Below are 27,096 nucleotides of genomic sequence, written 5' to 3' on the forward strand. Positions count from 1 at the left end.
CCCTGCGGAGCCGGGAATTCCGAGGGGCGGAGTGCAAGCTGAGATGGAGAGTGGGGGGGAGGGCCTCCAAAGGGCTCTGGAGACGGAGGCGTGGAGGAGCTTAGGCTCGGGACAGAGGTGGCTTCGCGCCTTTAACTATCCCGGACGGCCCGTTACCCTCTCCATTGTCCCGATGGGGAAACTGAGGCCCTGAGCCAGAGGCACATGCCGGGGGAGGCAAAAAGCGCGGCCGCAGGCGGAGGGAAAACAAAGAGAAAGAATCACGGACAGACGGGGAGGGGGCAGACACACACAGGGACAGGGTCAGAGACCCGAGTGGGAGCGCTGGGCCTGGCACTGGCGGTGGGGGGCGCGGGGACGCCTGGAGGAGAAGATCGGGCAGCGCGAAGGGCGGGGGGCGGAGAGGGGGGACTGACGAGGTGGGGGCTGGGGGAAGCCCGAGGGAGGAGGAGAAGGAGGGAGGAACTTCCCAAAGTTGCAAAACATGGCTACCTTGCCTGCGGAGCCGAGCGCGGGGCCGGCGGCTGGGGGGGAGGCGGTGGCAGCGGCGGCGACCGAAGAGGAGGAGGAGGAAGCGCGCCAGCTCTTGCAGACTTTGCAGGCGGCCGAGGGTGAGGCGGCGGCGGCGGCCGGGGCCGGGGCGGGCGAGGCGGCGGCGGGAGCGGAGGGCCCGGGATCCCCGGGCGTCCCCGGGTCGCCCCCCGAGGCCGCTGCCGAGCCGCCCACGGGCCTCCGCTTCTCGCCCGAGCAGGTGGCGTGCGTCTGCGAGGCGCTGCTACAGGCGGGCCACGCCGGCCGCTTGAGCCGCTTCCTGGGCGCACTGCCCCCGGCCGAGCGCCTACGTGGCAGCGACCCGGTGCTGCGCGCGCGGGCCCTGGTGGCCTTCCAGCGGGGCGAGTACGCCGAGCTCTACAGGCTACTCGAGAGCCGCCCCTTCCCCGCCGCCCACCACGCCTTCCTGCAGGACCTCTACCTGCGCGCGCGCTACCATGAGGCCGAGCGGGCCCGCGGCCGCGCGCTGGGCGCAGTGGACAAGTACCGGCTGCGCAAGAAGTTCCCGCTGCCCAAGACCATCTGGGACGGCGAGGAGACGGTGTACTGCTTCAAGGAGCGCTCCCGCGCGGCGCTCAAGGCCTGCTATCGCGGCAACCGCTATCCCACGCCCGACGAGAAGCGCCGCCTGGCCACGCTCACCGGCCTCTCGCTCACGCAGGTCAGCAACTGGTTCAAGAACCGGCGACAGCGCGATCGGACCGGGGGCGGCGGCGGCGCGCCCTGCAAGAGGTGAGGGGACCCGGGCGGCGCAGGTCCTACTTTACCGGGGATGTTTTATCCACCAGCCAACCCGCTTCCCACCCCTAGCCCCTCGCTGCGCTGAACTCCAACACCTCATGCGCGCACCTTCGCGCAGGGGGTGAGCGTGGGCCAGACAGGCACATGCCCGGGGCGTCACTGTCCACGCCGAAACTAGGAGACTTCTCTCTGCTCCGGGCAAGGCTCCAGCACCAATCCCACTGGGTTCCAGGCTAGACTGGGGGTTGGGGAAACAGAAATGGGGGACTCCAGAGGGCTGCGGAAAAAGAGGACGGGCCTTTGTCCACCCCACCCCCACTGGGGTCTTCTTTCTGGCCCTCTTAGCAGCCCGACTCTTCCCTGACCGTTACTCTTCCACACACTCCCCCCCACACCCCCTCAGGACCCAAACAGCATGGTCCGTTGTCTGTCTTTGTTGTGAAACGTGAACCTTCCCCAGCTCCGGTTTCGTTGTAACCCTAGCCCTTCCCCTCCCACCCAGTTCGGCCGGCCTCTCGCAGCCTTCTCTGCCTCCCCGGGGGAGGGCACCGGGAACTGAGCCGGCAGCTGCCTCCTCACTCTCCAAATCCGCTTGCCGGCTTTCAGCCTGGCCCAAGAAATTTAGGGGCAGCCTGGGTGCTCAGTCTCTGGGGCCTGGAAGCCCAGAGATTGGAGAAGGGCCTCTTCCTTCCCAATCCCATCAACCTTTAGCTTTTTTGTAAGTGTATCAATAGAGCACTTTGAAGACTTTACAGTGGTGTCAATATAGCACTTGCAGAGGTTTTTGGAGTCCTTGGGGGAGGAGGATGAGAGAGAGGTGTCTCAGAGAGGTTTCATAGCCTCCCTGAAACTATACAAAAGCTGGGGCTTGGATAAGCTGGGGAGGTCATGGCCAGGCTGTGCTCCTGCAGGGCAGCTTGCAGCCATCTCTGTGCAAGACTCAGGCTGGCAGATAGGGGTGCACATCATTCAGGACAATATTTATAATCCTCTCTCTTTGTCCAGCGAGTCTGATGGGAACCCCACCACCGAGGACGAGTCCAGCCGAAGTCCCGAGGACCTGGAGAGGGGTGTGGCCCCAGTGGCCTCCGAGGCCCCTGCCCAGGGCTCCATATTCTTGGCAGGGGCCGCCCCTCCCACGCCATGCCCTGCCTCCTCCTCCATCCTGGTGAATGGGAGCTTTCTGGCTGCCAGCAGCTCCCCAGCAGTGCTCCTCAACGGGAGCCCCGTCATTATCAACAGCCTGGCCCTGGGCGAGGCCTCCAGCCTGGGCCCCCTGCTACTGACAGGGGGTGGAGGTGCCCCTACACCGCAACCCAGTCCCCAGGGGGCCAGTGAGGCCAAGACCTCCCTGGTCCTGGACCCCCAGACTGGGGAGGTTCGGCTGGAGGAGGCACAGCCTGAGGCCCCTGAGGCCAAGGGGAACCAGGTGGCTGCATCAGCGCCAGCTGGAGAGGAGGTCCCAGGGCCTCTGTCCCAAGTGGTGCCTGGCCCCCCACCAGCAACCCCCTTTCCTCTGCCCCCAGGACCCCTGCCTACAGTGGCTGCTCCACAAGTAGTGCCACTCTCCCCACCACCTGTATACCCTACAAGCCTGGGCTCCACTTCTCCACTGCTGAACCTGACCCAGGTGGTGCCCACCTCGCAGGTGGTGACCCTGCCCCAGGCAGTGGGGCCACTACAGCTCTTGGCAACTGGGCCAGGCAGCCCTGTGAAGGTGGCAGCTGCAGCAGGTCCTGCCAACGTGCACCTGATAAACTCCGGGGTGGGTGTGACTGCCCTTCAGCTGCCTTCGGCCACTGCCCCAGGTATCCCTTCTGCCTCCCTCAGGCCTGGGTGAGTTGGGTGGGGGACACAGTTATCTCAGTGAGGGAGGGGCTGTCAGTGGCTTTCTGAGGGGAGGTGCCTCATCCCTGGTAGGTGTCAGAGCCTGTCTGTGCCAGGTCTGTGCGGAGCCCTGAGGCTTGCACCAAGCAGACATGGCTCCACCCTAAAGGGTCTCCATTCTGCCTCTGGTCAGTCTCCATGGTGATTGCCCTCCAGCAGCCCAATTTCCACCCCTGTCCCTGCCTCCATCTCTAACTCTGCACTTGGCCCATCTCTTCCCCACAGGAAACTTCCTCCTGGCGAACCCCGTGTCTGGCAGCCCCATTGTGACGGGCGTGGCCGTGCAGCAGGGCAAGCTCATCCTCACTGCCACCTTCCCCGCCAGCATGCTCGTCTCCCAGGTCCTGCCGCCGGCTCCCAGCCTGGCCCTACCCCTGAAGCCTGAGACAGCAATCTCAGTGCCTGAAGGAGCCCTTCCAGTGGCCCCCAGCCCTGTTCTCCCAGAGGCCCATGGCCTAGGCACTCTTTCTGGGCAGCAGCCACCACCCCCACCACCTGCTGTTGCTGCCACCACTGCTGCTGGCCTATCCTTCTCCTCAGACCCTCCCAGCCTCCTGCCCAGTTTCCCAGCACCCCTGCCTGAGGGGTTGATGCTGTCGCCCTCGGCCGTGCCCATCTGGCCAGCGGGGCTGGAATTAAGCACAGGAACAGAGGGGCTGCTTGAAGTGGAGAAGGGGCTGGGGACGCAGGCCCCTCACACTGTGCTGAGGTTGCCAGACCCTGACCCTGAAGGGCTGCTCCTGGGAACCACAGCAGGGGGTGAGGTTGACGAGGGGCTGGATGCTGAAGCGAAGGTCCTAACCCAGCTACAATCGGTGCCTGTGGAAGAGCCCTTGGAACTGTGACCCAGCCCATTCTTGTCCCTTCTGACAATGGTGCTCATAGATCCAGGGACAGGACCCAGGAGCAGGGAACTCAGAAACATGATTGCTTCAGTCTGAAGATTCTACACACAGTAAATCCTCCAGGCCAAGTCAGCCTCTTTGACCTCTGGGAACCCAGAAGACTCATCCCACCTCCGCCCCAACCCTACTCCCTACCAAGGAACGCCGTCTCTGGATGGGGAGGCTATCTCTGTGACAGCCCTCTCCTTGCCCTGCCTCCTCCATATATATGGGAGGACTTGGGGGTCCTGACTCAGGGCCTACCCCCCTTGACCTGGTACTAGCTGTGAGCTGAAAACCCTGCCAAAAGGCTGGGTTTCTAACCCTCCTGAACTCTGTCCCTATCACTCTCTAAAACACTATTAATAGCTCCACTGTTAACCAACCTTCTCAGAACTGCTTGGAATTCCAGGCTGGAGGACCGAAAGACTCTCCCCTAGGTCTGGCACTTCCTGGTGAGAAGTGATGCAGGTATGGGGAGGGCAATGCCGCAGGGGTGTCTGTCTTCCTCCTCCCTCAGCTCCTCCCTAGGCTAAAGCCCTCATTATTAAGTCCAGCCCCAAACCAAAGATACCCTCATCCCTGGGGGCAACCCTGACCCCTACCTTCCTGTGTTTAGTTTGTATACTAAATCTTTATTTTTCTAGGACATGTTATGCCTCCATTTCAATAAAAAATAAAGTAACAGACAACTAGAACTACCAGGGGTGTGGGTTACCTTCCAAATGACCTGTCCAAAGAAAAACTGAACCATAAAAAAAACCAACTTGAGGTTCTGGCTTTTTGCTCTCTACTTCCAGAGGGAGAAGTGGGGTTTGAATGAGGTCTGTGGTGCGGCTTGGGAGGGTGTGGACTGGGAGGTTTCTTTTCAGTTACAAGCCCTGGGGGGTTGGGGCCTCCAGATCTGGGGTATAAGGACCAGTTTACTACTAAGGGAGCAGGGAAGGTGGGAGAATGTGGGATTGACTACCTTGCTGGTATCAAGGTTCCATTTGCTTTATTTTGTTTAAAACAATAAATAATCTATAAATAGAACGGTGGGGTGGGGTGAGGTAAGAGTAAACAGGGTTGAAACCATTTGATTCTGGGGTGGAGAAAGGAAGGACAGAGATAAGCTGCATCTAATAAACTTGACCTCCCTGCATTTCATTTAGGGTTTCCATCCTCCCCTCCCCACCCCCCAGCCCTGGGGGAAACAGTACCACATGGGCAGAGCTCAGGCTGCCCATGGAAGTCTTACAACCCAAACACACAGCATTGGGGTCAATAAACATGCCGTTTCCCCTGTCCTGTGGGCTCTAGTAAAGGGGACCTGTACTAACTGGGGCTTGAGTTCCAGGAGGGGACTATCTCCCTATCATCTGTCACTCTGGGTTTCAAACAATAGCTGAAGGAGGTGCTGGGAGGCGAGGGAAGGGAGGTGGGGGTCACCATCTCTCAGGCACGATGAGGCGGCAGGGCAGAATCCTGGTGTGGGGAGCAGCTGGCTTTCTCGGCCAGCAGCTGGTAGAAGGGCTTGGGGGTCTCCCAGTCCTCGTCCTCGCTGCTGGAGCTGTCCTGCTTCACAATCCGGTTATGCTGGCGGCTGAACCTGCGTGCCTTGACACTGAGGAAAGACGGCGGCAGGACTGGCATGGCTTCCTCATTCACCTCCCAGGCATCTCTGGCCCACCCTCACCTCTGGCCCTAGCAGTGATCAGGGCCAGATGAGGTCACTGCTAGTGAGTTCTACTGAGCCAGCCTGGGCTTCCAGGTCCTGGCTTAGAAAATAGGACTTGACCAAGGACACTTTGTGGAGTCCCACACTCCTCTGGGGATCTGTGAAAAAGTGCGCACATCCGTGTGTGTTTCAGGGGGTATCTGGCAATGAGCAGGGAGCAGCCCTAGACAGCTGGTGGAGAGGAGAGGGCTGATGGGGTATGAGAGGAGGGAAGGAGGAAGCCAAAATGAAGGGAAATATGACCATTTTCTGAGAAAATCACTGTGGCAAAGGTGGCAAAAGGAATTTAGGGCAGCAAAGTTCAAATCCCAAACTACAACTATGTGTCTTTCTTAGCTACAGGGGGGGCCCCTTCCCACTTTCATCAGCCCCAAATATTTCATAAAAATCTGCCACATACAAATCCCCCACTCTGGTAAACTCTCAACCTGCTTCCAATACCATGAAGCTGAAGGCTCTAAAAGTCCAGCAGGATTAAATATTCAGGAAGGTCCCTCTATCCCACCATCCATGCCTTGCTGGGCACAGGGACTCCTCACCAATAGGGTTTCCGTTCCTGCTGGGTCATCACTCGCCAGAGTTGGGCCAGTTCTTTTGTCGCAGCCGTAGACGCAGTCCCAGGACAGGCTCTGGGACAAAAGGAAGGGGTAGATGTAACGAGAAGCCCATAGAGCACCCTGGCTTCAGTGGAGGCAGTGGTATGACCATTGTGGTAGTTAGGTTCAAGTGTCAACTTGGCCAGGTGAAGGTACCTAGTTCTGTTGCTGTGGACATAAGCCAATGATACGCGGACCTCATCTGTTGCTCATTATATCTGCAGTAAGCTAGGAGGCGTGCCTGCTGCAATGAATGATGTTAAATCAAACAATGATGTTTGATTTAATTGACTGGTGCTTAAATGAGAGAGTGCAACGTAGCACAGCCAAGCAGCTCAGCATTCCTCATCTCAGCACTGGAAGCTCAGCCCAGGCCTTTGGAGATGCAGAAAGGAATCACCCCAGGGAAAGTTGTTGGAACCCAGAGGTCTAGAGAGAAGGCCAGCAGAGCTCGCTCTGTGCCTTCCCACATAAGAAAGAACCTCAGTTGAAAGTTAGCTGCTTTTCCTCTGAAGAACCATACGTTAATTAAATAAATCCCCTTTTATTGAAAGTCAGTCTCTCTGGTGTGTTGCTTTCTGGCAGGTAGCAAACTAGAACAGATTTGGTACCTGAAAAGTGGGATGCTGCTGCAGTTTGCAAATACCAGATATGCTGGAATGGTTTTTTGGATGGATAAGGGGAAGGTTTTGGAGGAACTGTGAAGAGAATGATGGAGAAGTCCTGGAGTGCTTGAAGAGACAGTTGGTGTAAACAGAATCACTGCCAATCTGGACAAAGGTGGACACAAAAGGGACAAATTGGAGTTTGCAGAGTGAGAACCATGAGAGCTCGGGTCTGAAGCCAAGAAACCTCAGTCAGGAGAGTGGACCCACCCATATACATGGAGAGGATGAATGTTCCCCCTTGTTGCAGTGGAAGAGTTGTGTTCCTCAGGCACACCATGCTCCTTGGGGACTGGGAAGAGCCTGGCTGACACCACATGGAGGGGTTGAACATGTGCCCCAGAAATGTCAGAGACCCCAAGTGTGGCCCTGATGCCTGGAGAGGGTGGAGCTGAGAAAAAGGTGGTCTCCTCAATGTTGCCCGAGGTTGATTCGGAAAGAGGTGGGCCACTGCATAGGCCCTTGGAATGCCACTTTCTAAGCTGAAGGATAAATGACTTTCAGACTTTGAAATCCAATGGTATTTGCCCTGCAGGTTTTCAGAACTGTTTGGGTCTTGTGATTCCTGTGTTCCTTCCAATTTCTCCCTATGTAAATGAAAACCTGTATCCTGTGAATATCCTCCTTTGCATATTGGCACCAGATAACTTGTTTTGAGGTTCATAGGTCCACAGCCAGAAGAGAATTTGTGCCACTTTAATATCATTTAAGGTGACACATATAGTTGCCAAGTTGGCAAGGGGTGGACATGTGGTAGTTAGGTTCAGGTGTCAACTTGGCCAGGTGAAGGTGCCTAGTTCTGTTGCTGTGGACATGAGTCAACAGTACGTGAACCTCATCTGTTGCTCATTATATCTGCAGTCGGCTAGGAGGCATGCCTGCTGCAATGAATGATGTTAAATCAAACAATGATGTTTGATTTAATTGGCTGGTGCTTAAATGAGAGAGCTCAACGTAGCACAGCCAAGCAGCTCGGCATACCTCATCTCAGCACTCGCAGCTCAGCTCAGGCCTTTGGAGATACAGAAAGGAATCATGCTGGGGCAAGTTGTTGGAACCCAGAGGCCTGGAAAGAAGGCCAGCAGAGATTGCCCTGTGCCTTCCTACATAAGAAAGAACCTCAGTTGAAAGTTAGCTGCCTTTCCTCTGAAGAACTATATGTTAACTAAATAAATCCCCTTTTATTGAATGCCAAACCATCTCTGGTGTGTTGTATTCAGGCAGCTAGCAAACTAGAACAACCATATAAGGGTTCCTTGCCCACATGGTGTCTGTTTTCCCATCTGAGAACAAGGTCTTTTCTATTCCTATTGGCCCAAAAGGCCTCTATGAAACATTCTACGGAGCTGAAGAACCAAAGAAAGGGGTGGATTAAATGGGTGTTCAGTGGGTACCCAGTATCCCAGGAGAGTATAGGGAACCTGATTGCACCCCTCCTGGTACCAACATCTGGGTTTTCCTATAAGGGAATCAGCTCTTCGCTGCTGGTCCCTGTGGGCTGGGGGGCTCCCCATGCTGTGGCTCGCGGCCTGGCAATGTTGACTTCAGGATTGGGCATGTGATCCAATCCAAGTCAGCCCCAAGAACTCTTGCTTGAAGCAGGAAAAATGAAGAACTCTCTTTCACAGGAATGTCCAGGGGGTAGACAGGTTGTGAGCCTGAACCTGTCCCCAACATGGCACAGGATGCTTGAGAGTGAAGAGAGGTTAAAGAGGAACAAAGATTCCAGACGGCATTGTTCAAGCCCCTAGAGACAGCCACATCTGAAGGAAATCTACACTCCACCCCACCCCCACTCTTTTTAAGGTTATATAAGCAAATTGATTTTCTTTCCTTTTTTCCCTTAAGCCTGAGCTGGGTTTCACTGCTTGCTATTGAAAGGTCCTGACCAATACAACGGGGCCAGGTTAAATTCTGGGAGAGAGTTGAGGCTGAGAAAAGTCGTTCTGGAAGAGCTGTTCTGGAAGACACGTGTATCAGATAGCAAAGGGATGGAATGAGGGGGTGAGGTGTGGGGGTGGCTGGTAGAGGGGCAGATGACAAAGATAGGCCCTCTCAGGGGCAGGGAGAGGTCCCCTGCCCACCTTATGTACTGCTTCCGGTTCATCCTGCAGAACATGATGAAGCCGTTGACACACTTTTTCTTCATCTGGGTGGAACATGGGACTTTCTTGGTCTCCTTGGGCTTCATGGGGTCCCTGCCTGCCTGGCCCCTCTTGGCCTTTCTCCCAGTTGGGGGCAGGGTTGTGGCCCGTCGGGTAGGCGTCCATGTGTAGTCTCCATCCTCATCACTGGAGGACTGCAAACTTTCGGGGTCAGCCTGGGTGGGGCGGGGGTGGGGGGCGGGCAGAGAGTTGAGAGAGGGCAGGAGGTGTGGAACCAATCTCACTGGATTGTCTCCTCTCACCTCCTGCGGCCTCCACACGGACTCTGTTTCCGTCTCCCCAGAACTCAGGATGGATGGTGCCCTGCTGTTCTCGCTCAGTGACAGGTAGCAGTGGTCTAGTGAAACCGAAGACTGGAACAGACTGTGGGAGTCAGTAGGGTCTCTGAGGGTCTCAGACAGGGTTTCCTGGGACTTAGGAGAAAGATGGGAGGGAATGTAAGTGGCGGCAGAAGGTACCCTTCACCCCCCCCCCCCCATTCATAACCTTTTCAGGACATATTAGCATTAAGGACAACTTTAATTAAATATAATCTCATCCAAATGGCCCCTGGGACATGCAAGTGAATGTTCTGAAGGCCCCATAGGGAAGGAGACTGGCCTGGGTTGGGCTCAGGTCTCCTGCCTCCTAGTTTGAGACATTATCTCTTAATATCATCATTGTACCACAGCATTTGTTGGCTGTAATGCCTTTTGGCAAATCATTTAACTTTTCGGAGCATCACTACGTATATTGTTATATACCTTGCAGAATTGAAAAGCATTTAGCATAGTGCCTGGTACTTTGTAAGAGCTCTGTTAATGGTGTCCATTTTTATTTCTACTGCCTATTGAAACCGGCTGCCCCTTCTGATCCTGGAGGAAGAATCAGTTGGAGACTAGAGTTGGAGCTGTCTTTCCATCAGAGTGAGCTCCTGGAGACAGACGGTGTGCAGAGAGTTAACCCAGGGGTCTGCATTTGGTCCCTACTCCAAATGATGTTTTCTGAGGATCCCTCCTGTTTTCGGTTCCTTCATCTGTAAAATGGGGGCCTCAAGAGACCTTACTTCATAGAGTAGCTGTAAAATCAGGTGGGATCTTTTACGGCTACCTGACCATTTTTAGCTTTTATCATTCTTGTATTATTCATTCCAAATGTCCAGCACAGAGCCTGGCACCTGGTAGCCAGGGCGAATGTTCAAAGGCTGGGCAGACAATTGGATAGAAGGGTGTATAAATTTTTGGAAGGGTGAGTGAGTGGGTAAATGGAATGGATGAGTGAGAATCAGTGAGTAATGTGTGTGAAAATGAGGATGGCCATCTCCATGGATGAGTGGCAAGTGGGTAGACAGATACCTACCTGCTCCTGCTTCTGTGGAGCCTCAGATATGCAGGCAGGAGGTGAAGAGTCAGGCTCTAAGTACACTTCTTCAAAGAGAGCTGTCAGGAAGATCAGAGGGGTGGTTGGAACACAAATGTTTCTCCCACAGTACCATGCCTCTGTCTCCACCATCCCCTGCAGTGCCCCTTCTCTGGTTTTCTGCTTTGAGGTCTCCTACCCAAGGTCCAAATCCAGCTTTTCTGGGTCCATTCAACACCCTGGGAAGAGTTGAGAGGCTCCCTGCCATGGAGCCCCAGAGCCTTCCTTCTATCCCTTTGTCATCACACTCACCATACCAGATGGGATTGTTTCCCCATTAGGTGGAATACTTGAGGCTTTACCTGGGGGCATCCAGATGAATTAAGTGTCAGCTCCAGCCCTTGAGGCTCACCTGGGGTCAGATACTCTGTGTCATCCTCCAAGATCTGCTCTGGTAGCAGATTCCCCGGGGAGCTGAAGAGGGAAGGGCTGAGTCCCAAGATCTCACTCGGGTGGCCTACCCCACTCCAGTTTCTGATCTGGGGAGGACCTAAGGCCAGTGGGCTCCCTAAAAAGGAAACATCTGGCTCAGAGTTATTGCCGGAGATTCCCTTCCCCCCACCAGAACAGGTGGCTTTCAGAGATGGTACCAGACATAGGGAAAAGGTGACTCTGTCAATTTCTCATTGTGACTGCTTGGTAAGGGAGATGAAGAAGCATGATGTGTGGCATTATTATGTCAGGGGTGGCAAGAAAAATGTCAGTATCATAATGTGCCAGGTTAACTAGTGTGATTGTAGCTACCTGTGTTAAGAAAGATTCTGAGTCAGGTTTAGGTGAAATAGCATGGTGACTGTTTAGTAATGCCTGCCATGGTAACCAGTGGAGAAGTGACAGTAGGCAGACTGTATATTCACCATCCTTATCCTTAGTAACTATGCATTCCCTCCTCCTCCTTTTTCCCTTCCATTGAAATCCTCAGAAGGAGGCACCAAGAAGGCCCCACAAGGGCCTATATGCAGGAGAGACAGGGTTTCAATCACCATGGGGGCTGCCCTCTGGGGTCCAGGCAGGAAGCCAAGGGTCAGCATCTGGGGACTCCTTATCCACTTCCTCGCTGGAATCATAGAACACCAACTTCTGCCTGCAAGAGGTGAAATTTAAGAGGCAGAGACAGAGCCCTGCATGGGGGAATGCTGCATGCCTGGGTGAGCTGTTTCCCCTGTGGAATCTCAGTGTTGGGGGCTATGCAGTCAGACACAGACCCTCTATTTGTGCTAGACCCTGTGCGGAGCTCTGGTGCTGGAAGCACAATCAGCTGGAGCCCCACCCTCATGGAGTTTCAAGTATTATGAGAAGACAAGCAGGTAAACAGACACTGATAGTCTAGGAGACACTGTAGTGATGGCAAGAGCTCAAGGAGGATGAGGACAGTAGGACAGAAAACCACAGGTGAGCTCAGGCCTGAAGGATGGTTGAGCTTTCCAGGTGGATGAGGGGAGCAGGCACTCCAGGAAGAGGGACCAGAGTATGAAAAAACAGCCGGGGCAAGGGCATGAATTGCTTGGGGAATGGCAAATACTTTGGTTTTGTTAAGTGTCAGATACATGAGTAAAGGGCAGGAGAAAGGACTGGTGAGGTGAGCTGGGGTCAAGAAGAGTCTCAAATGCTATTTAAGGTAATTTGAGTTCTTCCCTGTAGGACCAAGCAAAGGACTGACATGGTCAAGGTCTATGTGTTTAAAAAGTCACTCTTGACCAGAGAACAGGCTAGAGTGGGGGACAGAAGGCAGTGGGACCAGTGAGGAGGCTGCTGCCAGACAACAAGATAGAGAGTAAGGCTTTCTGGTGCATGCACAGCCCCCAGCACAAAGCTAGGCACAGATCTCACTTCTCACCACCCTTCAACCATGCCAGACCAACACCTCAGTCCCACCTATTCTGTGACCTTGGAGTTCCCTTACCTGTGACAAGGCTGTGCTGAGTCGAGAAAATGGATCTTCTCGGCACCTTCCTGGACTGTGATGGCAGGGTAAGAGCCATCATCCTGGGCCCTGTTTCCACAATAGCAGCCTAAGGGGCAAAGCAGAATGATCACCCCTGTGGATTGGTCCAAATTCCAGGATTCACAGACACAGGGGAGAGAGAAGTGCCAGGCTCTGCCACAGCCTCTCAGGCCCCAATCCTAGTCTAGATCTTAGGCTGTGGGGCCTCTGCATGAAGCTCAGGAGAGGCCCTCCTGGCTCCCCACCCCCCACCCCCAGGCTCCCTAAATTGTACATCTCTGTCAGAAGTTGTAACAAAAATAAAACTCTTTCATGGAATAAGGAGGAGGATGATGATGAGCATACAAGTACATAGTGCTTACAATGTGACAGCGCTTTTTTTTTTGTTTTGTTTTGCATGGGCAGTCACCAGGAATCGAGCCCCAGTCTCTGGCATGGCAGGTGAGAATGCTGCCTGCTGAGCCACTGTGGCCTGCCCGACAGCAGTTGTTTTAAGCATTTTACATATCATTTAGCCACTCTTTGCTGAGTTTTATGGATAAGTAAACTGAGGCACTGAGATACCAGGTAACTTGTCCAAGGTCACCCTGCTAACAGAATTGCTGAGAAGCCCTCTCTGCCCCTCAAGCTGGGTCAGATGCCTCCTCTGGACATGCGCAGCAAGTCTGGATCACTCTGGACTATCATGTCAGTCCTTCACTGGACTGGGAGCATGGTCACTGCTGTGTCACCGGCACCCCATGCATGGCCTGGCACAGAGGAGATGCTCAGAGTGTAGTGGCTCAATGACCAAATAGAAAAATTACATGACTCGAGGCTTCACAGCTGGTCTGAGGCCAGGCTGGGTATGGAACTCAGAAAAAGGCCTTTTTCTTGCCAGGTGACTGCAGAATGTCCCTTCACCCCTTGACCAATAACAGGGCAGTCATGAGGGGGACTGTCTGGCATTTCAAGTGAAGTCTCGGGAAGGGTCCTGACCTTGTTCCCAGTTCTGCGACCTGAAGCCCACACGAGGTTGACCCTGATCTCGTCCTTCCCTCATATTCTTAACAGAGCCTAAAATTAAAAAGAAACTTGGAAGAGAGACCATAAGACCCATGAGGTGGGAGACAGAGTCTATCCTGCTCAGTGCTGTAGCCCTAGCCGCCGGTACCGTGCCTGGGACCCAGCAAGTGCCTGACAAGTAGCGTATAAACAAATGACCAAGTCAATGGTGAGGAGAGAGACCAACTTGAGGAGCCACAGTGGATGTTGTTCTCAGCCATCTCCAGCAATGTCAGCTGGGATCTTCCTCCTTTTCTTCCATCTTGAAACAAGGATGATGCAGCCTTGAGGTGTCGGCAGGAGTGAGGGCATCTCGGAGCAATGGTGGTTTTCCCCACGTTTCCTCCTTTCTGGTCTGGGGATGGGATCACCTGCTTCTCAGGATGGTCCAGGGCCAGACCACGGCGAGGCTTCTGGGCTGGAGTCAGGCGTTCTGGGAGAGCAGACAGATGTCAGAGAGGCCTGGGGGCCTGCCCAACTGTCACCAGAAATGGCTGCCCAGGTAGGGGGCTTCTTTACTTTGGGCCAATAACCTGTTTCAAAGCTCTGCCTAGGAGTGCATGGGTAGTTCAGTGGTAGAATTCTTACCTGCCATGCAGGAGACCAGTTTGATTCCCAGCCCATGTACCCCACTCAAAGAAAAAAAAAAGTTGTGAACAAAATTCCTGCGCTGGTTTGAAAGGAAGTATGCCCCCTAAGAAAAGCCATGTTTTAATATAAATCCCATTTCTTAAAGGTAGAATAATCCCTATTCAATACTGTATATTTGAAACTGTAATGAGATCATCTCCCTGGTTGATGTGATTTAGTTAAGAATGGTTGTTAAACTGGATTAGGGGATGACATGTCTCCACCCATTTGAGTGGGTCTTGATTAGTTTCTGAAGTCCTATGAAAGAGGAAACATTTTAGAGAATGAGAGATTCAGAGAGATTCAGAGAGAGCAACACTACAAAGCAGAGAGTCCACCAGCCAGCGACCTTTGGAGATGAAGAAGGAAGACACCTCCCGGGGAGCTTCATGAAACAGGAAGCCAGGAGAGAAAGCTAGCAGATGACGCCGTGTTTGCCATGTGCCCTTCCAGCTGAGAGAGAAGCCCTGACTGTGTTCGCCATGTGCCTTCTCACTTGGGAGAGAAACCCTGAACTTCATTGGCCTTCTTGAAACAAAGTATCTTTCCCTACATGCCTTTGATTGGACATTTCTTTAGACTTGTTTTAATTGGGACATTTTCTCGGCCTTAGAACTGTAAACTAGCAACTCATTAAATTCCCCTTGTTAAAAGCCATTCCGTTTCTGGTATATTGCATTCCAGCAGCTAGCAAACTAGAACAATTCCCTATGATATACATATCACATATCTGCTTCTGAATGTGTGTATGTGTAGATAAAGAAATACATATATGTAGGGAGATACATTAAAACAAAACAAAACAAACAAACAAACAAAAAACTCTGCCTGGCCTAATCCTTCACTGCCCTAATCATCAATCAGAGACTACCCTCGTAGCATGCTTTTGACTCATGACCATCATGAGCATTACCACAGGAACTTTTAAAAACTACTGATGCTGGGTGATTCTGCAAGTTTAAACCCATTTCTTTTAACATAATTTTCTGAAGAATTCTGCAGCAGTAAACTCTATGGATATGGCAGACTCTGCAAACTCGTATCTAATTAAAAATATATATACTGATGCTGGGTGATGAAAACAGTTTTGACAATGGGTGGTGGTAATGGTAAGATGATCTTGTGAGTTTAATTAATACCACTGAATTGTATACTTGAAAGTGGTTAAAAAGGGAAATTTTATGTTATAAATATAACCACAATAAAAATTTTTTTTAATTAAAAAAAAATACTGCTGCCCAGGTTTCACCCCAAACCAATTAGACCAAAATTTCCGGACATGACGTATAGGCATAGCTATATATAATCCCCAGAGAATTCAAATTTCAAATGTGCAGACAGGGCTGGAAATCACTGATTAGATCCAATTCCTATTTTAAAGACCTGGAAATTGAGGCCCATAAAGGGTAAAGAACATATAGCTGTTGGTGGCAGTACTGGGACCAGACCTAGGAGTCTTTTTTTTAAGGCGAGAAATGTGGTTTTATTTATAAGGTGTTGGTCATATGATGGAAGGCATATATGATACAAAATCACAGCAACTAGATTCATGATATGATAAAATCTCTACAATCATTCATAGTCTTTGGATTTTTTTTTTAAGTCTCAATGTGTACCAAATCAATATAATCCCCAAATCAAAATCATTACTTAAATAAGAACCCATCAAATTTACAAAAATCCCACAGGGAAAAAGATGCTACAAGATTCTCCCAACACTATTAGTGTCAATAGCCCAGCAGGAAAGCACCACAGACTTTCCTCAGAGAAAAATGCTTTGGGGTACAATTGAGCAAGTCAGTGTCTTAAGAATAAAACCCTTGGCTGCACACCCAGATTTCCTGAAGGTAAGGCATCGTGGCCAGATGGCTGGTGGCTAAGGCTCTGCCTGCTGGAGAAGGGCAGCACTGGGAACTGAACCAGGAGAATCTGGTCCACGTGGCATGCAGCAGGCAGTGCTCAGTGGCAAGCAGGATTAATCTTTGCAGTGAAAATAACCGAGAACCCATTGCACTTTTCACATACAGAGAACTTTGAGCCAAAAGAAGAAAATACTAGAAAGTAATGGGGAGGGTATCTAAACACCTAAACCTTTCAAGCTCTTCAACAGTCACAATCCCCTAATAGCTCAATTCTCTCACTAAACACCAAAGGTCTTCATGGTCTATCCAGAAGCCCTGGGCTCCAGCCATAACCACTTGTGTTTGCTCCATCTAATCTCCACCCGGCTGTGATGCCCTCACAGCAAGACTGTCTTCTGCCCACATAATTCTGGGTCCTGGAAAGTGCCTAGGGTTACTGCTTTAGTGACCATGTCTACTGCATTGGACCTAGGACTCTCGACTCCTACACTGGGATCTTTCTACCACTGCATGCTCCCTGCTGCCCTGGCCCATGGATGGATGACTGAATGGTGGAAAGACAGTAAGTAATAATAAAAGAAGCTTCCATTTGTTGAGCACTGATCACATGCAAAGCACTACTGAAGGGAAATATGTACGGGTTCTTACATAATCCTTAAGACAACCCTGTGATAGGTGTAACAATTTTCACAAGAGGCAATTGAGGCTCAGAGCAGCAGAACGGCCTACCACAGCCTCAGAGCTAGGAAGTAGAGGACCCAGGAGGTGAAGGCAGGCCTGTCTGACCCTAAAGCTTCATCAGGGGCTCAGGATGGCTGCCCAGGCCTCCTCACAGGGCTGCTATCTCTGGAGAAGAAGCCCAGCTCTGATTCAACACTGCTTCCCATTCTGCCTCCACCAACAGTGTGTACCTGATGTTCTGGTTGGCTTCTTTTTCCAAGGTTTCCGGCAGGTGCCCTGAAGACAGGACTTCCGAGATCGTGGGGAGCTGGACGGAGTAGACTGTCTCTGCTTTGCCAGGACCACAGCTGGGTTCCAACCCAGCCCTGCAAAGGATGGAGAAGAAGACAACTCAGATATCCTCATCCTTCCTATCATATCTCCTACCTTCCAGATGATGCTTTCCAATCCTGGGGGTCAGCTGCTATCTCCAGGCTGACTTTGCAAAGAAGGCAACTGAGGTCCTGGGAGGAGACAGGACTTGTCTGAGGTCGTACAACCAGGTGGCAGAAGTATAAGGCTAAAAGTCTGGTTTCCTCAATGCTATTCTGAACTCTCTGGGGCAGGGGAAAACAGACTCAATGCTTCCTAAAATCTTCCTCTTATTCCCCACCTCACACCAATTCCTCCTCTACCTTCTTCAACACAGTAAGGGCACCACCACTCACCCTGCGGGGGCCCCTCTTTCTCATAAACATCTCCCAATTTTATCCATTTCTGTCCTCATCTTCAGCCTTAGTGATAGATTGGGCCTCACTGTCTCTCGTCCAGACCACTCTTATAGTATCTTGCTGATCTCCCTGATTCGTTTCGCACTTAACAACCCATCCTCCACACTAGATGTCATGGGCTGCTTTCTGAAAAAACAAATCTTACCATAACTCTTTCCTGACTTAAAATCCTTCAGTAATCCTCATCTCCCTCATGATAACAAGGTTCCTTAGCTGGGTGCCCAAATCCCTTCAGATCTTGTCCCTGCTGTCCTAGTCCCTGCTGAATGTCTTCAGCCTTATCTCCTCCACTCTGCCCCTGTATTTTGTACCCCAGCAACAACAACAGAATCCCATATACAGTACTGGGTGTTTGGTATGTTCCAGGCACTGGGTTATACTCTCTACATATATCAACTCATTTAATCCTCACAACAAACACAAAAGGGAAGAACTATTATTACTACCATTTTACAGATGATGAAACTGAAGCACAGAGAGGTTAAAGTTACAAGGTTTTGCATGAGACAGGACCTGGCTCTGGAGTTGATGTTACCTGGTCTCTCCCACCACACCCAACCACTTGCCTGTCCCCAACATTCCACATGAGTTTTCTCATGCCTGTAGACTTCTGTTCGGATTGCTTCTTCTGCTTGGCTGGAAGATCCCTTCTCCTACTGTCCTTGAAGGCCCAGCCAAGGTCCCTCCCCTTCACAGTCTTCTCACTTGCTTCAATAGTTCCCATAGCATCTCACCCATCTCTCTGATTCAGTCTCCCCTACAAGACTGTGAGATCTAGGAGGGTCTGGACTCATCTGGACTTGCTGAGTGTCCCCAACAGCCAAAAGGGCACTTGGCATGTAGCAGACATCAGAAAATGTTGGCTGGACTGACTTACCTCCAAATCCACCTTCCCCATCAGTGGTATGGGATTTGAGCAAGGTCTTAGCCACATCAATGTTTCTCTGGAGATAGTGAATATAATGCAGAACGTGCAGCAAAATCTCCTTCTGCCCCCAAAAGAAAGATGGTTTTATAACAAAAGCACCAAGGCTCAAGATAATATGAAAGTGCTGGGGACCTCCTCCCACTGCCCCTAACAATTCATCGGTAGGCAGAGACATTCCTATATTGCTATTTAATCTTCATCATGGCCCAGTGACAGAGGGATTATAGCTAAGGAAACTGAGGCTTAGAGTGCTAAGGGGATTTGCTAAGATTGCAGAGAAGAAATGGCAGAGCTGGGATATGAATCCAGGTCTGCTTGCCTCCCGGTCCAGTTATTCTGCACACACTGCTCAGCTTCTTGCCCCTGGCCCTTTGTGTGTGCTGTACTCTCAATCTGGAAAGCCTATCTCTTCTTCCCACAAATCCCCTCACCTGGCTTTTCCTGCTTTAAGACTCAGCATAGTGATCTCTTCTTCCAGAATCTTTCCTGTCTCCCTGGCCTCTTGAGCTCAGGCTAGGTCAGATGTACTTCCTCAGTAATCTTGTAAAACCCTGGGCCTATTTCCATTTAGGCACTTGCCACACTGTTTTGAAATTATCTTTTATGTGTCTTTCTCTCCCACTGACCTTGAACTACTTGAGGGTAGAGACTGTAGCTGATTGATTTCTATATCCCAAGCACCAGAATCAAAAGGCTAGAAGGACGAGAAGCTCCAGGATCATATGGGAGAGGAGGCACTTAACTGACCAGGGTGAGGAGGAAGGAGGACACTATGACTTTAAACTGAATCCCAAATCTCAAAATGAGGGACACAGCAAACATTAGGTCCCAGTGGTTTATCGAGCACTAGACTCAGCATGTCACAGGATCCTGGGATGGATGGTGTTGATACATTTTGGGCAGACTGGTCAGGTGTAAGCATGAGAACTGGGATGCAGAATGCATGTAGAATAGGGGCCCAGGACTCAACTTAAGGGAGAATAGAGAGGAAGAGGGATCAAGACAGCAGAGAATAAATGGAAAGAAACTAGGCTGAAGCCTGGGAGAATTCTAAAAGGAGATGTGGTCAACTGATCAGGTATGAGATGTTGACTGTCCCTTGACTGAACTGTCCTTCTCAAGGGCAGGAACTGTGTCCTACTCATCTTTGCTTATCACAGCACCCATGTACATCAAATTCTCAAATGTCTTAGACAGGGAAAAAAGCTCCTTAGATATTTCTGTAGGCTGAGTAATGGTCCCCAAAGATGTTCACATCTTAGTCCCTGGAGCCTGTGAATATTTGCCTTACATGGCAAGGGCGACTTTGCAGATGTCATTGAGTTGAGGATCTTGTGATGGGGGATGATCCTGGGTTATCAGGGTGAGCCCAATGTCATCCCAGGAATCCTTAGATGAATCAAGAGTGTCAAAGGCAGAGAAGGCAATGTGAGAGTGGGAGAGGAGAGAGATTTGAAGATGCTACATGGCTGGCTTTGAAGGTAGAGGAAGGAGCCATGAACCACGCAATGTAGGGTGGCCTCCAGAAGTTGGCAAAGACAAGGAAATGGATTCTCCCCTGGGACCTGAAAGAGAAGTCAATCCTTCTGAAATCATGACAATGATTCTGGACTTCTGACCTCCAGTATATAAGATAATGAATTTGCATTATTTTTGCATTTAAACAATATTGCATTGTTTTAAGCCACTAAGTTTGTGGTAGTTTGTTATAGCAGCCACAGGAAACTAATTCAAGAACCTATTATTAAGAGATATTTAGGAGGGAGAATGAACATGATCTGGTGATTGACAGAATGTGGTAGATGAGTTAAAAGGTGAAGGTTAGGATCAGGTATATCTAAGATCCATCCCCTGCAAACCTCTATAAGGGCAAGTAACACATTCTGGCTATGATCTGTTATCTCTGTAGGCAAATCTTTATCTTCCTGGCCAAATTCTGAGTTCCCAGAGGATTGGGAATGGGTTTCATTTGTCTTTGCTCCCCTATGTTATAGCCAGATCAGCTTCTGGCATCCAGCAACTTTTCCATAAATGGCTGATGAATGAATGAGTGAGAGAAAATATAGCAAGAAAACATCTGTGACTGACCAGACACCAAGCTTTAAAGCTCTCTGAGTCTTGTATTAAGCTATTCCCACCGGGAGTGAGGTTTTAGCTCAGCACTGTATACATTTAGTAAGCAGCCACTGGGGACACAGAGAGAACCCTTATCTTTTCCTACCTCGTGGAGATGATATCCAGTTTACAAAACAAGGGATACAGAGAGGGAACTGGCATTTATTCAGGACATGCTATGTGCTGGGCCTGTCACAGCTGTTGTGTCATTTTAGTCTCACAATATCTCTGGGTGGCAGAAGTTATTTTCCTCATTCTATAGCTAAGAACCCTGAGTAACCCAAGCAAACTGCCCAAAGCTCTGCACTTGTGGAACTGGAGAGACCAAAGCCATGGTTGGGTGATCTATATCAGGCACCTTGCCATTTCCCCCTCTCAGCTTTCCTGTCTCCTTTGCAAGAAAGAATCTCCCAGGCTTCTAGCCATGGGAACTCAGACTCCCAGAAATTCCCATTCAGGGCAGGAATGCTCCTACGTTAATGCTATATTTCATATATCAGTGCTGTCACTAAAAGGATCTGTCTAATTTTCCCAGGGCAAAGAGGTTAACTTGCTCAGTGATATTGTAAATCTGTGCCCCACATCTGCCTCCTCTCTTTCATACCTTGGTGAGCTTTTTGGTACCTGTCTTCAGGGACAGAGGCAGCAGCAATGACAGCTCTTGCAGTTTGCTGGTGTGGTTTTTCCTCTGCTTCCTGTTGTGGGACAAGAGATGGCTTTAGATAGGACGTCCAAAACAGAATCTGCCATTTGACCCCCAAACCTCTTGTCTCAGTGTTCCCCATCTCAGTGACTATCCTCCAGACACCCAACACAGAACACCCACATCATCAGGACTTGTCACTCTACCTTACCCCCTTGACCAAATATTGGTCAGTCACCAAATATTGCCCATTCCTTCTCAGTCCCCTTTTCTCCATCCCTACAACACCTGCCCTAGACTATGTACTGACATCCTGAGAGGTCTCCAGCCTCCCATCTGGCCTCCTTCAACCCATTCTCTGTACTAGAGTCAGAGGGATCTTGCCAAAACACAAATCTGACCATGCCACTTCCTTGCTGCAACCCTCTCGGCGCCACCCCATTGTTAAAGATCAAGTTTTAAAAACTCTAAACATGGTCAACAATACCCTTCATGTCTGGCCCTGCTGCTATTCTGGTCTCATCTCTTACTTCCTTTGGTTGTCTCTCATCAACTGACTTTAATCCCCAGGAAGGCCTCTGCTGAGGTCCCCCAGTCCCTGAACTCACTCTTGTCTGAACCCTGCACTGGGCTGTCAGCTGGGTGGCAGGCAAGCAGTATCACTAACACCTATTGCAGGGTCTGGCACATTACAGGAACTCATTGCATATTTGCTAAATGAATAAATAAGGGCATGAAAGAAGTTGATGCCTGGGCAGCTGTCAAACCTCTGGGGCCTAATCCTGGAATTCATAATTCATAATAAACCCATGCACACACACCTCCACTTCCTCTTCCAACAGATGGAGACACAAAAACACTCCCAGATCACATAGCACTGTCACTGCTCATGCTACTACATGGGAAATGCACAAACGCCTCCATCTCTACCAATCCCCATCTCATCTTTCTTCAGGGCCGTTCAATAGCCACCTGCCCCAGGAAGCCTTCCCCAACCCCTCTTGCCTCTTTCCCCCACTCTATATTGTTTCACCATCAGCACAGCCAAACCGAAAACACTTCCTTGATTACAGATGTGTTTAGTTTTGGCTCACACCCATGAACTGATACCCTGAATCTTCCAGGCCCTGTGCCAGATACCACAGAGAGAAGAATCAGGCTCAGGTACTACCCTCGAATGAAGGCAGAAGTATGGCAGACACACTCATCTCCCCAACTAAACTCTAAATTCCTACAAGAATCTTTCTCACCCATTCATTTAGCAATGACTTACTAAGCACCGTCTTTGTGCCAGGAACTGTGATAGGTTGCAGAGATAAAAGTATGAAAAAGAAATACAGCAAATGGGAAATGTTTTTTTGGATATCTGTTCTGACAATAAAAATTTAAAAACCAACCAACCAACCAAAAAACACACCTTTTATCTGGACCTTATAATATAGTAAGAGATAAAGTCATTATTCAAATGGTCACCTAAACAAACATAAAATTGCACCTAGACCAGAACCAGCTACATGATTTGTGGAGTCAGTGCAAATGAAAATGTGTATGAAATTAAGGATTTCAAGGCGGCAACAGCAGCACACTAAACCAAGTGCTTGAATGCACTGGGCCCTGTGTGACAACCCATGAAACTGGCCCTGATGAGGACAAAGAAGAGGTGAAACTTGGTGTTATGAAAGTTCGTAGTTGGGGGTTTTGACCTTATCAGTGGGGCCTTCCTTGAGGAAGTAAACCTGGTCAGAATTTGATCTGAAGAATGAATGGAAACGTATGCACAAAGAAGAAAAAAAAGAACACTCCAGAGAAGGAATTTAAGCAAAGTGTCTGTGGCAGGAGGGAACATGAAGACTTCAAAGGAAAGCTGAAGTGTCTGGAGCACGGAAAACAAGGAGTCCCATGGGGTGCATGGAGCCTGAAAAAGGGGATAAGGGGCCAGATAAAGCAGGGTCTTGTGGGCTCATGGCATGGAGAAGCTTTGCCTTTATTCTAAGACTAACAGGAAGCCGTTAAGGGGGTTGGAGGCAGGGAATGACATATTTAGTTCACTTCTTCAAAACTGCTATGAACACAGGAAATCATACATATTAGTTAATTGAATGAAGTAATGAAAAACAAATCACCATTGGCCTCCAACGTCCTCCTGGTAGAAACCATACTTTTCAGATTCAGATGTGCTGGGGCTCTATCCTTGAAGAAAAGTTGGGAAAGCTGGCCTGTAATGTCCTATCCAGCCATGATTATTTATCTATGGCACACCACCTTCCTTCTGGAGCCAGGGGTAGTGGTGGCAGTAAGCCCTCATGAGAAACAACATAGAAAGCAAGGACAAAAAAATACCCAGTTCTTTTTAAATTCCAGGTGTTATTGGAGCATGTGTGAGGAAAAGGGGAATTAGAATCAACTATAGTGCCTGGGCATTTATATTGGGTTTTGCAAAGAAACGAGAGAGCCTTCTGTGCAAACACAGAAGTTCTAGGGGAAAAAAAAATACCTAAAGGGAGCAAAAAGGTGACTAGGAATCACAAAATCTTGGCATCCCGTAGGTAGCAGCCCTGCATGGGTGCAAGCTGGCCTCTGCTCAGAGTTCTCCAGGAGCCCTGCACTTCCTTGCAAAGCTGCTGCCCTTTCTCTGCGGGATGGCTTTGGTTTTTAACAAAGATCTTTCCTCACATTCTCTATAATTTTCATCAGCTAATTCCAGCTCTGCCCTCTGGGTCTGAAGGGAACAAGTTAGCTCCAGCCATATGGGGCCTCTTCCTGTTCTTCTAAAATGCCAAGTTTTTTTCTACCTCAGGCCCTTTACTATTCCCTCTGCCAGGAATGCTTTCACCCAGATTTTCTGGATGGCTGATTTCTTCCTTGTCATTCAGGTCTTAGTTTAAATGTAAGCTCCTCAGAGAAGCCATCCTGACCAATCACTCCCTAGGTCATTCTTTCTCACATCCCCATACAATTTATCAGCATCTGAAATCTAATATATTTGCTCATTTCTTTAACATAAACTCCATGAGGGCAGGGATTTTGTCTTTTTTATTTACTGATATATCTTGGCCTGACTTATCCGTTAGGCACAGTAGGCACAGTGTTTGGGCCCACAGTATTTTTTAGGGGCTCCTAGAAATGTTTTCATTTATTTTAAAATCAGTAGAAAAAAATGAACATACTCCAGCCTGGATTAAGTTCATATTTATACGAAAACAGCCATCAACTATAATTTAATGTATTTTTTTTAATGAAGAAAGGGGTCCACAAAGAAACATGTAGGGTCCAAAAAAGTTATAATGTGGCACTGGCTATAGCCTTAGCTCCTAGAATTACACCTTGCATTTAGTAGGTGCTCAATAAAAAACTGTTGAATTAATGAATGCGCCTTCTGCCCCACAGCCTTTGAAAATAGCAAATGACTTTTAAGTCCTGAGTTTCCTCTACTTTGAGCTAATCAGCCCAACATCCACCTAGTTTCTTTATTCTACTAGAGCTGGAAGGAGACTTAACCAAGAACCAGTTCAAACTTCTCATATGTGAGAAGGGAAAAGTAAATAAGTCCCCTTTTAAGCTTAAGCCTGTCTAAGCTAGGTTTTTGTTTATTGCAATGAAGAGTCTTCATGAATACAACAATCCCATATTTAGATGGGTGGAAAAGAATGAATTGTCGGTGACCTCTGGGATTCCAGGAGGAATCGGCAGCCAGACAGGCCCTCTTCAGTTTCCCCATTGTGCTACTTCTGAGCACAGTACCTAAGAAGAGAACCTGAACAAATCAGATGCATAATTTTTGAGTTAATAAATGAATGATGGACTGGAAAGTTACGGGGGGAGATGGTAGGGGATAAGATGAATTCTGGCTATCTTTTCTTTATCCAAACTTTGGGAGAGGTCGGATCCAGCCCTCAATTTGCTGTGAGAATCCCCTCTTGTAACTCAGTAGGCGCTTGATGGATGGAAGAATGAGTGAATAAAAGAAAGGTAAGGAAGTACATTTAAGAAACCCAGAACATCAAATCCTACAGGGCCTTCTAGATGCTCTTTGCCAACCACCTTAGAACTCTCTATACTTCCTCATGGGGTTCTTGTAAGGATTAAAGAAAACCATACAAATAGAGGGCTTAGTAAATTATCAGGCAAATGGTAAATGCTCAGTAAATGTTGTTATTATCATTTCGCCAAAGTGGTAGACCCGCATAGGAGAAACATGGTGGAGCACTGACCTGTCACTGGAACTCAAGGAACTGACTCTGGGCTGTTTAGGAGAACACAAGCGTCTCCTGGGACCCCACATCTGCAAAGAGGGAATAAAAGAATTATTAGTGACCTCTGGGATTCCAAAGGAATGGGCAGCCTGGCTCATAACCTTCATTTGCCCCCAGGGGTTCATTTGAGCATTAAGATACCCGAGTCCAGAACTCCAACAAATACAGGCTCAGAAACCCAAATTAAAACCCAAAAACTCTAAATTGAAATCCATGAATCCCAAATTAAGTGTGGGCCTCCAATGTTCCAGACCTAAAAATAAAATCGACACATTTGCAAACTTTAACTTAGAACTTATTTAATAGTGAGAGGCCAGACCCTGAAATGGACAACCAAAAACTGTGGTTTGAGGCCCCTAAACTCTGCCATCCAGACACAAAAAACCATGACCTTAAACTCTCAAAGGGAGGAGCTAAAAAGCCAAAAAAGGAGACTTCCCAAACCTAAAAACCCAAAGCTCTAATACCGAGATACCCTAGACCCCCTAACTATCAACTTCGTACCTCCAGATATGACCCCAATCTAATGCTAAGATCACAGACACAAATCTTAACACTGAGGATCCAAACCCTAAAGTAAGACATCCAAGCCTCCCAATGCAAACTCAGTCCTGAAAATTGACCTCAGATCTTAAAATAAAGACCTTTAGAGACCAACATTGTCAGACCCACCATTTGTGACCCCAACCTTAAAATTTAGATTGCACACATGATTACCACACTGAGATCCCAGACCCTAAAACTGAAACCCAATACTCAATGTGGGGACTCCAGGATCTCAAAGTCCCAAACAATGACCCCAGCCCCCAAATCTCATGCCCCACACTCTATACAGAGATTCTAGACCCTAAATCTATACCAAGGCCTCACTCTCCCAAAAGCAGATCCCAAACATCCAAAACCCGACATTCCAGAACTGAAAACAAAGATTTCCAGATCCCAAAATAAGTATATCCAGATACCTAACTCAAGTTTCCACTCACTAAAACCAAGAACTTGAGTCTCCAAAACTAGCTATCTTCAGACACATATACCAAGACTCCAGATCCCCAACACCCTCAAACAAAACCTTCACTATCACAGTCTTTGCCTTGGACCTAGGCCCAGCTTCAAACCCAAATTTCAGCTCGGCTGCATGAGTCCTGCCTCACACAGGGCCCTGCACCCAGGTCACGGCCGCCTTCCTGTCCCCCCAAAACCTCTAGAGGGAGGCCGAAGTCAAAACGCTGCCCTTCCAAACGAACGCCAGGCTCCCCTTGAGCTGTCTAGGACTGGGAAAATTCCCCCCAACCTGCCCCATTCCTGTCGGCCTCTAGCATCCACCTCAGGATGTGCAAAATGGCGCGAGGCCACCCCTTCAGGATTCGCCAACCCCACACTCGCGAGCCCGATGGACAGCTTCTCGCACTAGTCCCGGGGGCCGACCCAACGCGCGAGCCCCAGATCGCCTCGGCTACCACGTTCCCGCCCCGGCGTGGGGTGGGCGCGAATACCCCTGGTGCGAGGACAGGCGCGAGGCCCCGGCCTACGAGGCCTGAGGAGGAGAGAAAAAGCGCGCGCCTCAAGTCCAGGCCACGCCCCCGCCAGTTCCCGCCAAGTGATGATGGGCGCGAGACT

The 27,096-nt window shown here is 49.8% G+C and overlaps 2 protein-coding genes across 5 annotated transcripts; one reads left to right on the plus strand and one right to left on the minus strand.

Moving 5' to 3' along the window:
- The first annotated feature begins 410 nt into the window (after positions 1–410).
- On the plus strand, positions 411–4,849 carry SIX5 (SIX homeobox 5). The gene is made up of 3 exons (XM_077131394.1): positions 411–1,284; positions 2,299–3,101; positions 3,406–4,849. The coding sequence occupies exons 1-3, from the start codon at positions 485–487 to the stop codon at positions 4,023–4,025; spliced, it is 2,223 nt and encodes a 740-aa protein (XP_076987509.1). The 5' UTR covers positions 411–484; the 3' UTR covers positions 4,026–4,849.
- Positions 4,850–5,022: 173 nt separating this feature from the next.
- Positions 5,023–27,096, minus strand: MEIOSIN (meiosis initiator). 4 transcript variants are annotated; one of them, XM_077131409.1, is made up of 14 exons: positions 26,973–27,096; positions 25,438–25,508; positions 21,188–21,278; positions 18,418–18,526; positions 17,001–17,135; positions 13,785–14,030; positions 12,512–12,620; positions 11,592–11,692; positions 10,961–11,116; positions 10,549–10,628; positions 9,453–9,623; positions 9,130–9,365; positions 6,324–6,413; positions 5,023–5,670 (listed from the first exon to the last, which is right to left on the minus strand). In XM_077131409.1, the coding sequence occupies exons 2-14, from the start codon at positions 25,506–25,508 to the stop codon at positions 5,502–5,504; spliced, it is 1,764 nt and encodes a 587-aa protein (XP_076987524.1). In that variant the 5' UTR covers positions 26,973–27,096; the 3' UTR covers positions 5,023–5,501. The 4 variants fall into 4 exon arrangements, with proteins under 4 accessions (XP_076987524.1, XP_076987525.1, XP_076987522.1 ...); XM_077131410.1 differs by having other exon boundaries at positions 9,130–9,344; positions 18,418–18,529; XM_077131407.1 differs by having other exon boundaries at positions 18,418–18,529; positions 26,973–27,095.

The sequence above is a fragment of the Tamandua tetradactyla genome, chromosome 16, assembly GCF_023851605.1.
Source record: "Tamandua tetradactyla isolate mTamTet1 chromosome 16, mTamTet1.pri, whole genome shotgun sequence".
Taxonomy (NCBI): Eukaryota; Metazoa; Chordata; class Mammalia; order Pilosa; family Myrmecophagidae; genus Tamandua; species Tamandua tetradactyla.

What these genes read in the sequence shown, in the direction of transcription:
- MEIOSIN (XM_077131407.1), bottom strand. Translation starts at nt 25,508, where the DNA reads ATGTGGGGTCCCAGGAGACGCTTGTGTTCTCCTAAACAGCCCAGAGTC. An exon ending in CCCAGAGGGCAGCCCCCATG is followed by an intron (nt 11,117 to 11,591) that starts GTGATTGAAACC and finishes TTTCCTTTTTAG; the next exon opens with GGAGCCCACTGGCCTTAGGT. An exon ending in CACAGAGTATCTGACCCCAG is followed by an intron (nt 10,629 to 10,960) that starts GTGAGCCTCAAG and finishes TCTTCCTGACAG; the next exon opens with CTCTCTTTGAAGAAGTGTAC.
- SIX5 (XM_077131394.1), top strand. Translation starts at nt 485, where the DNA reads ATGGCTACCTTGCCTGCGGAGCCGAGCGCGGGGCCGGCGGCTGGGGGG. An exon ending in GGCGGCGCGCCCTGCAAGAG is followed by an intron (nt 1,285 to 2,298) that starts GTGAGGGGACCC and finishes CTCTTTGTCCAG; the next exon opens with CGAGTCTGATGGGAACCCCA. An exon ending in GCCTTCGGCCACTGCCCCAG is followed by an intron (nt 3,102 to 3,405) that starts GTATCCCTTCTG and finishes TCTTCCCCACAG; the next exon opens with GAAACTTCCTCCTGGCGAAC.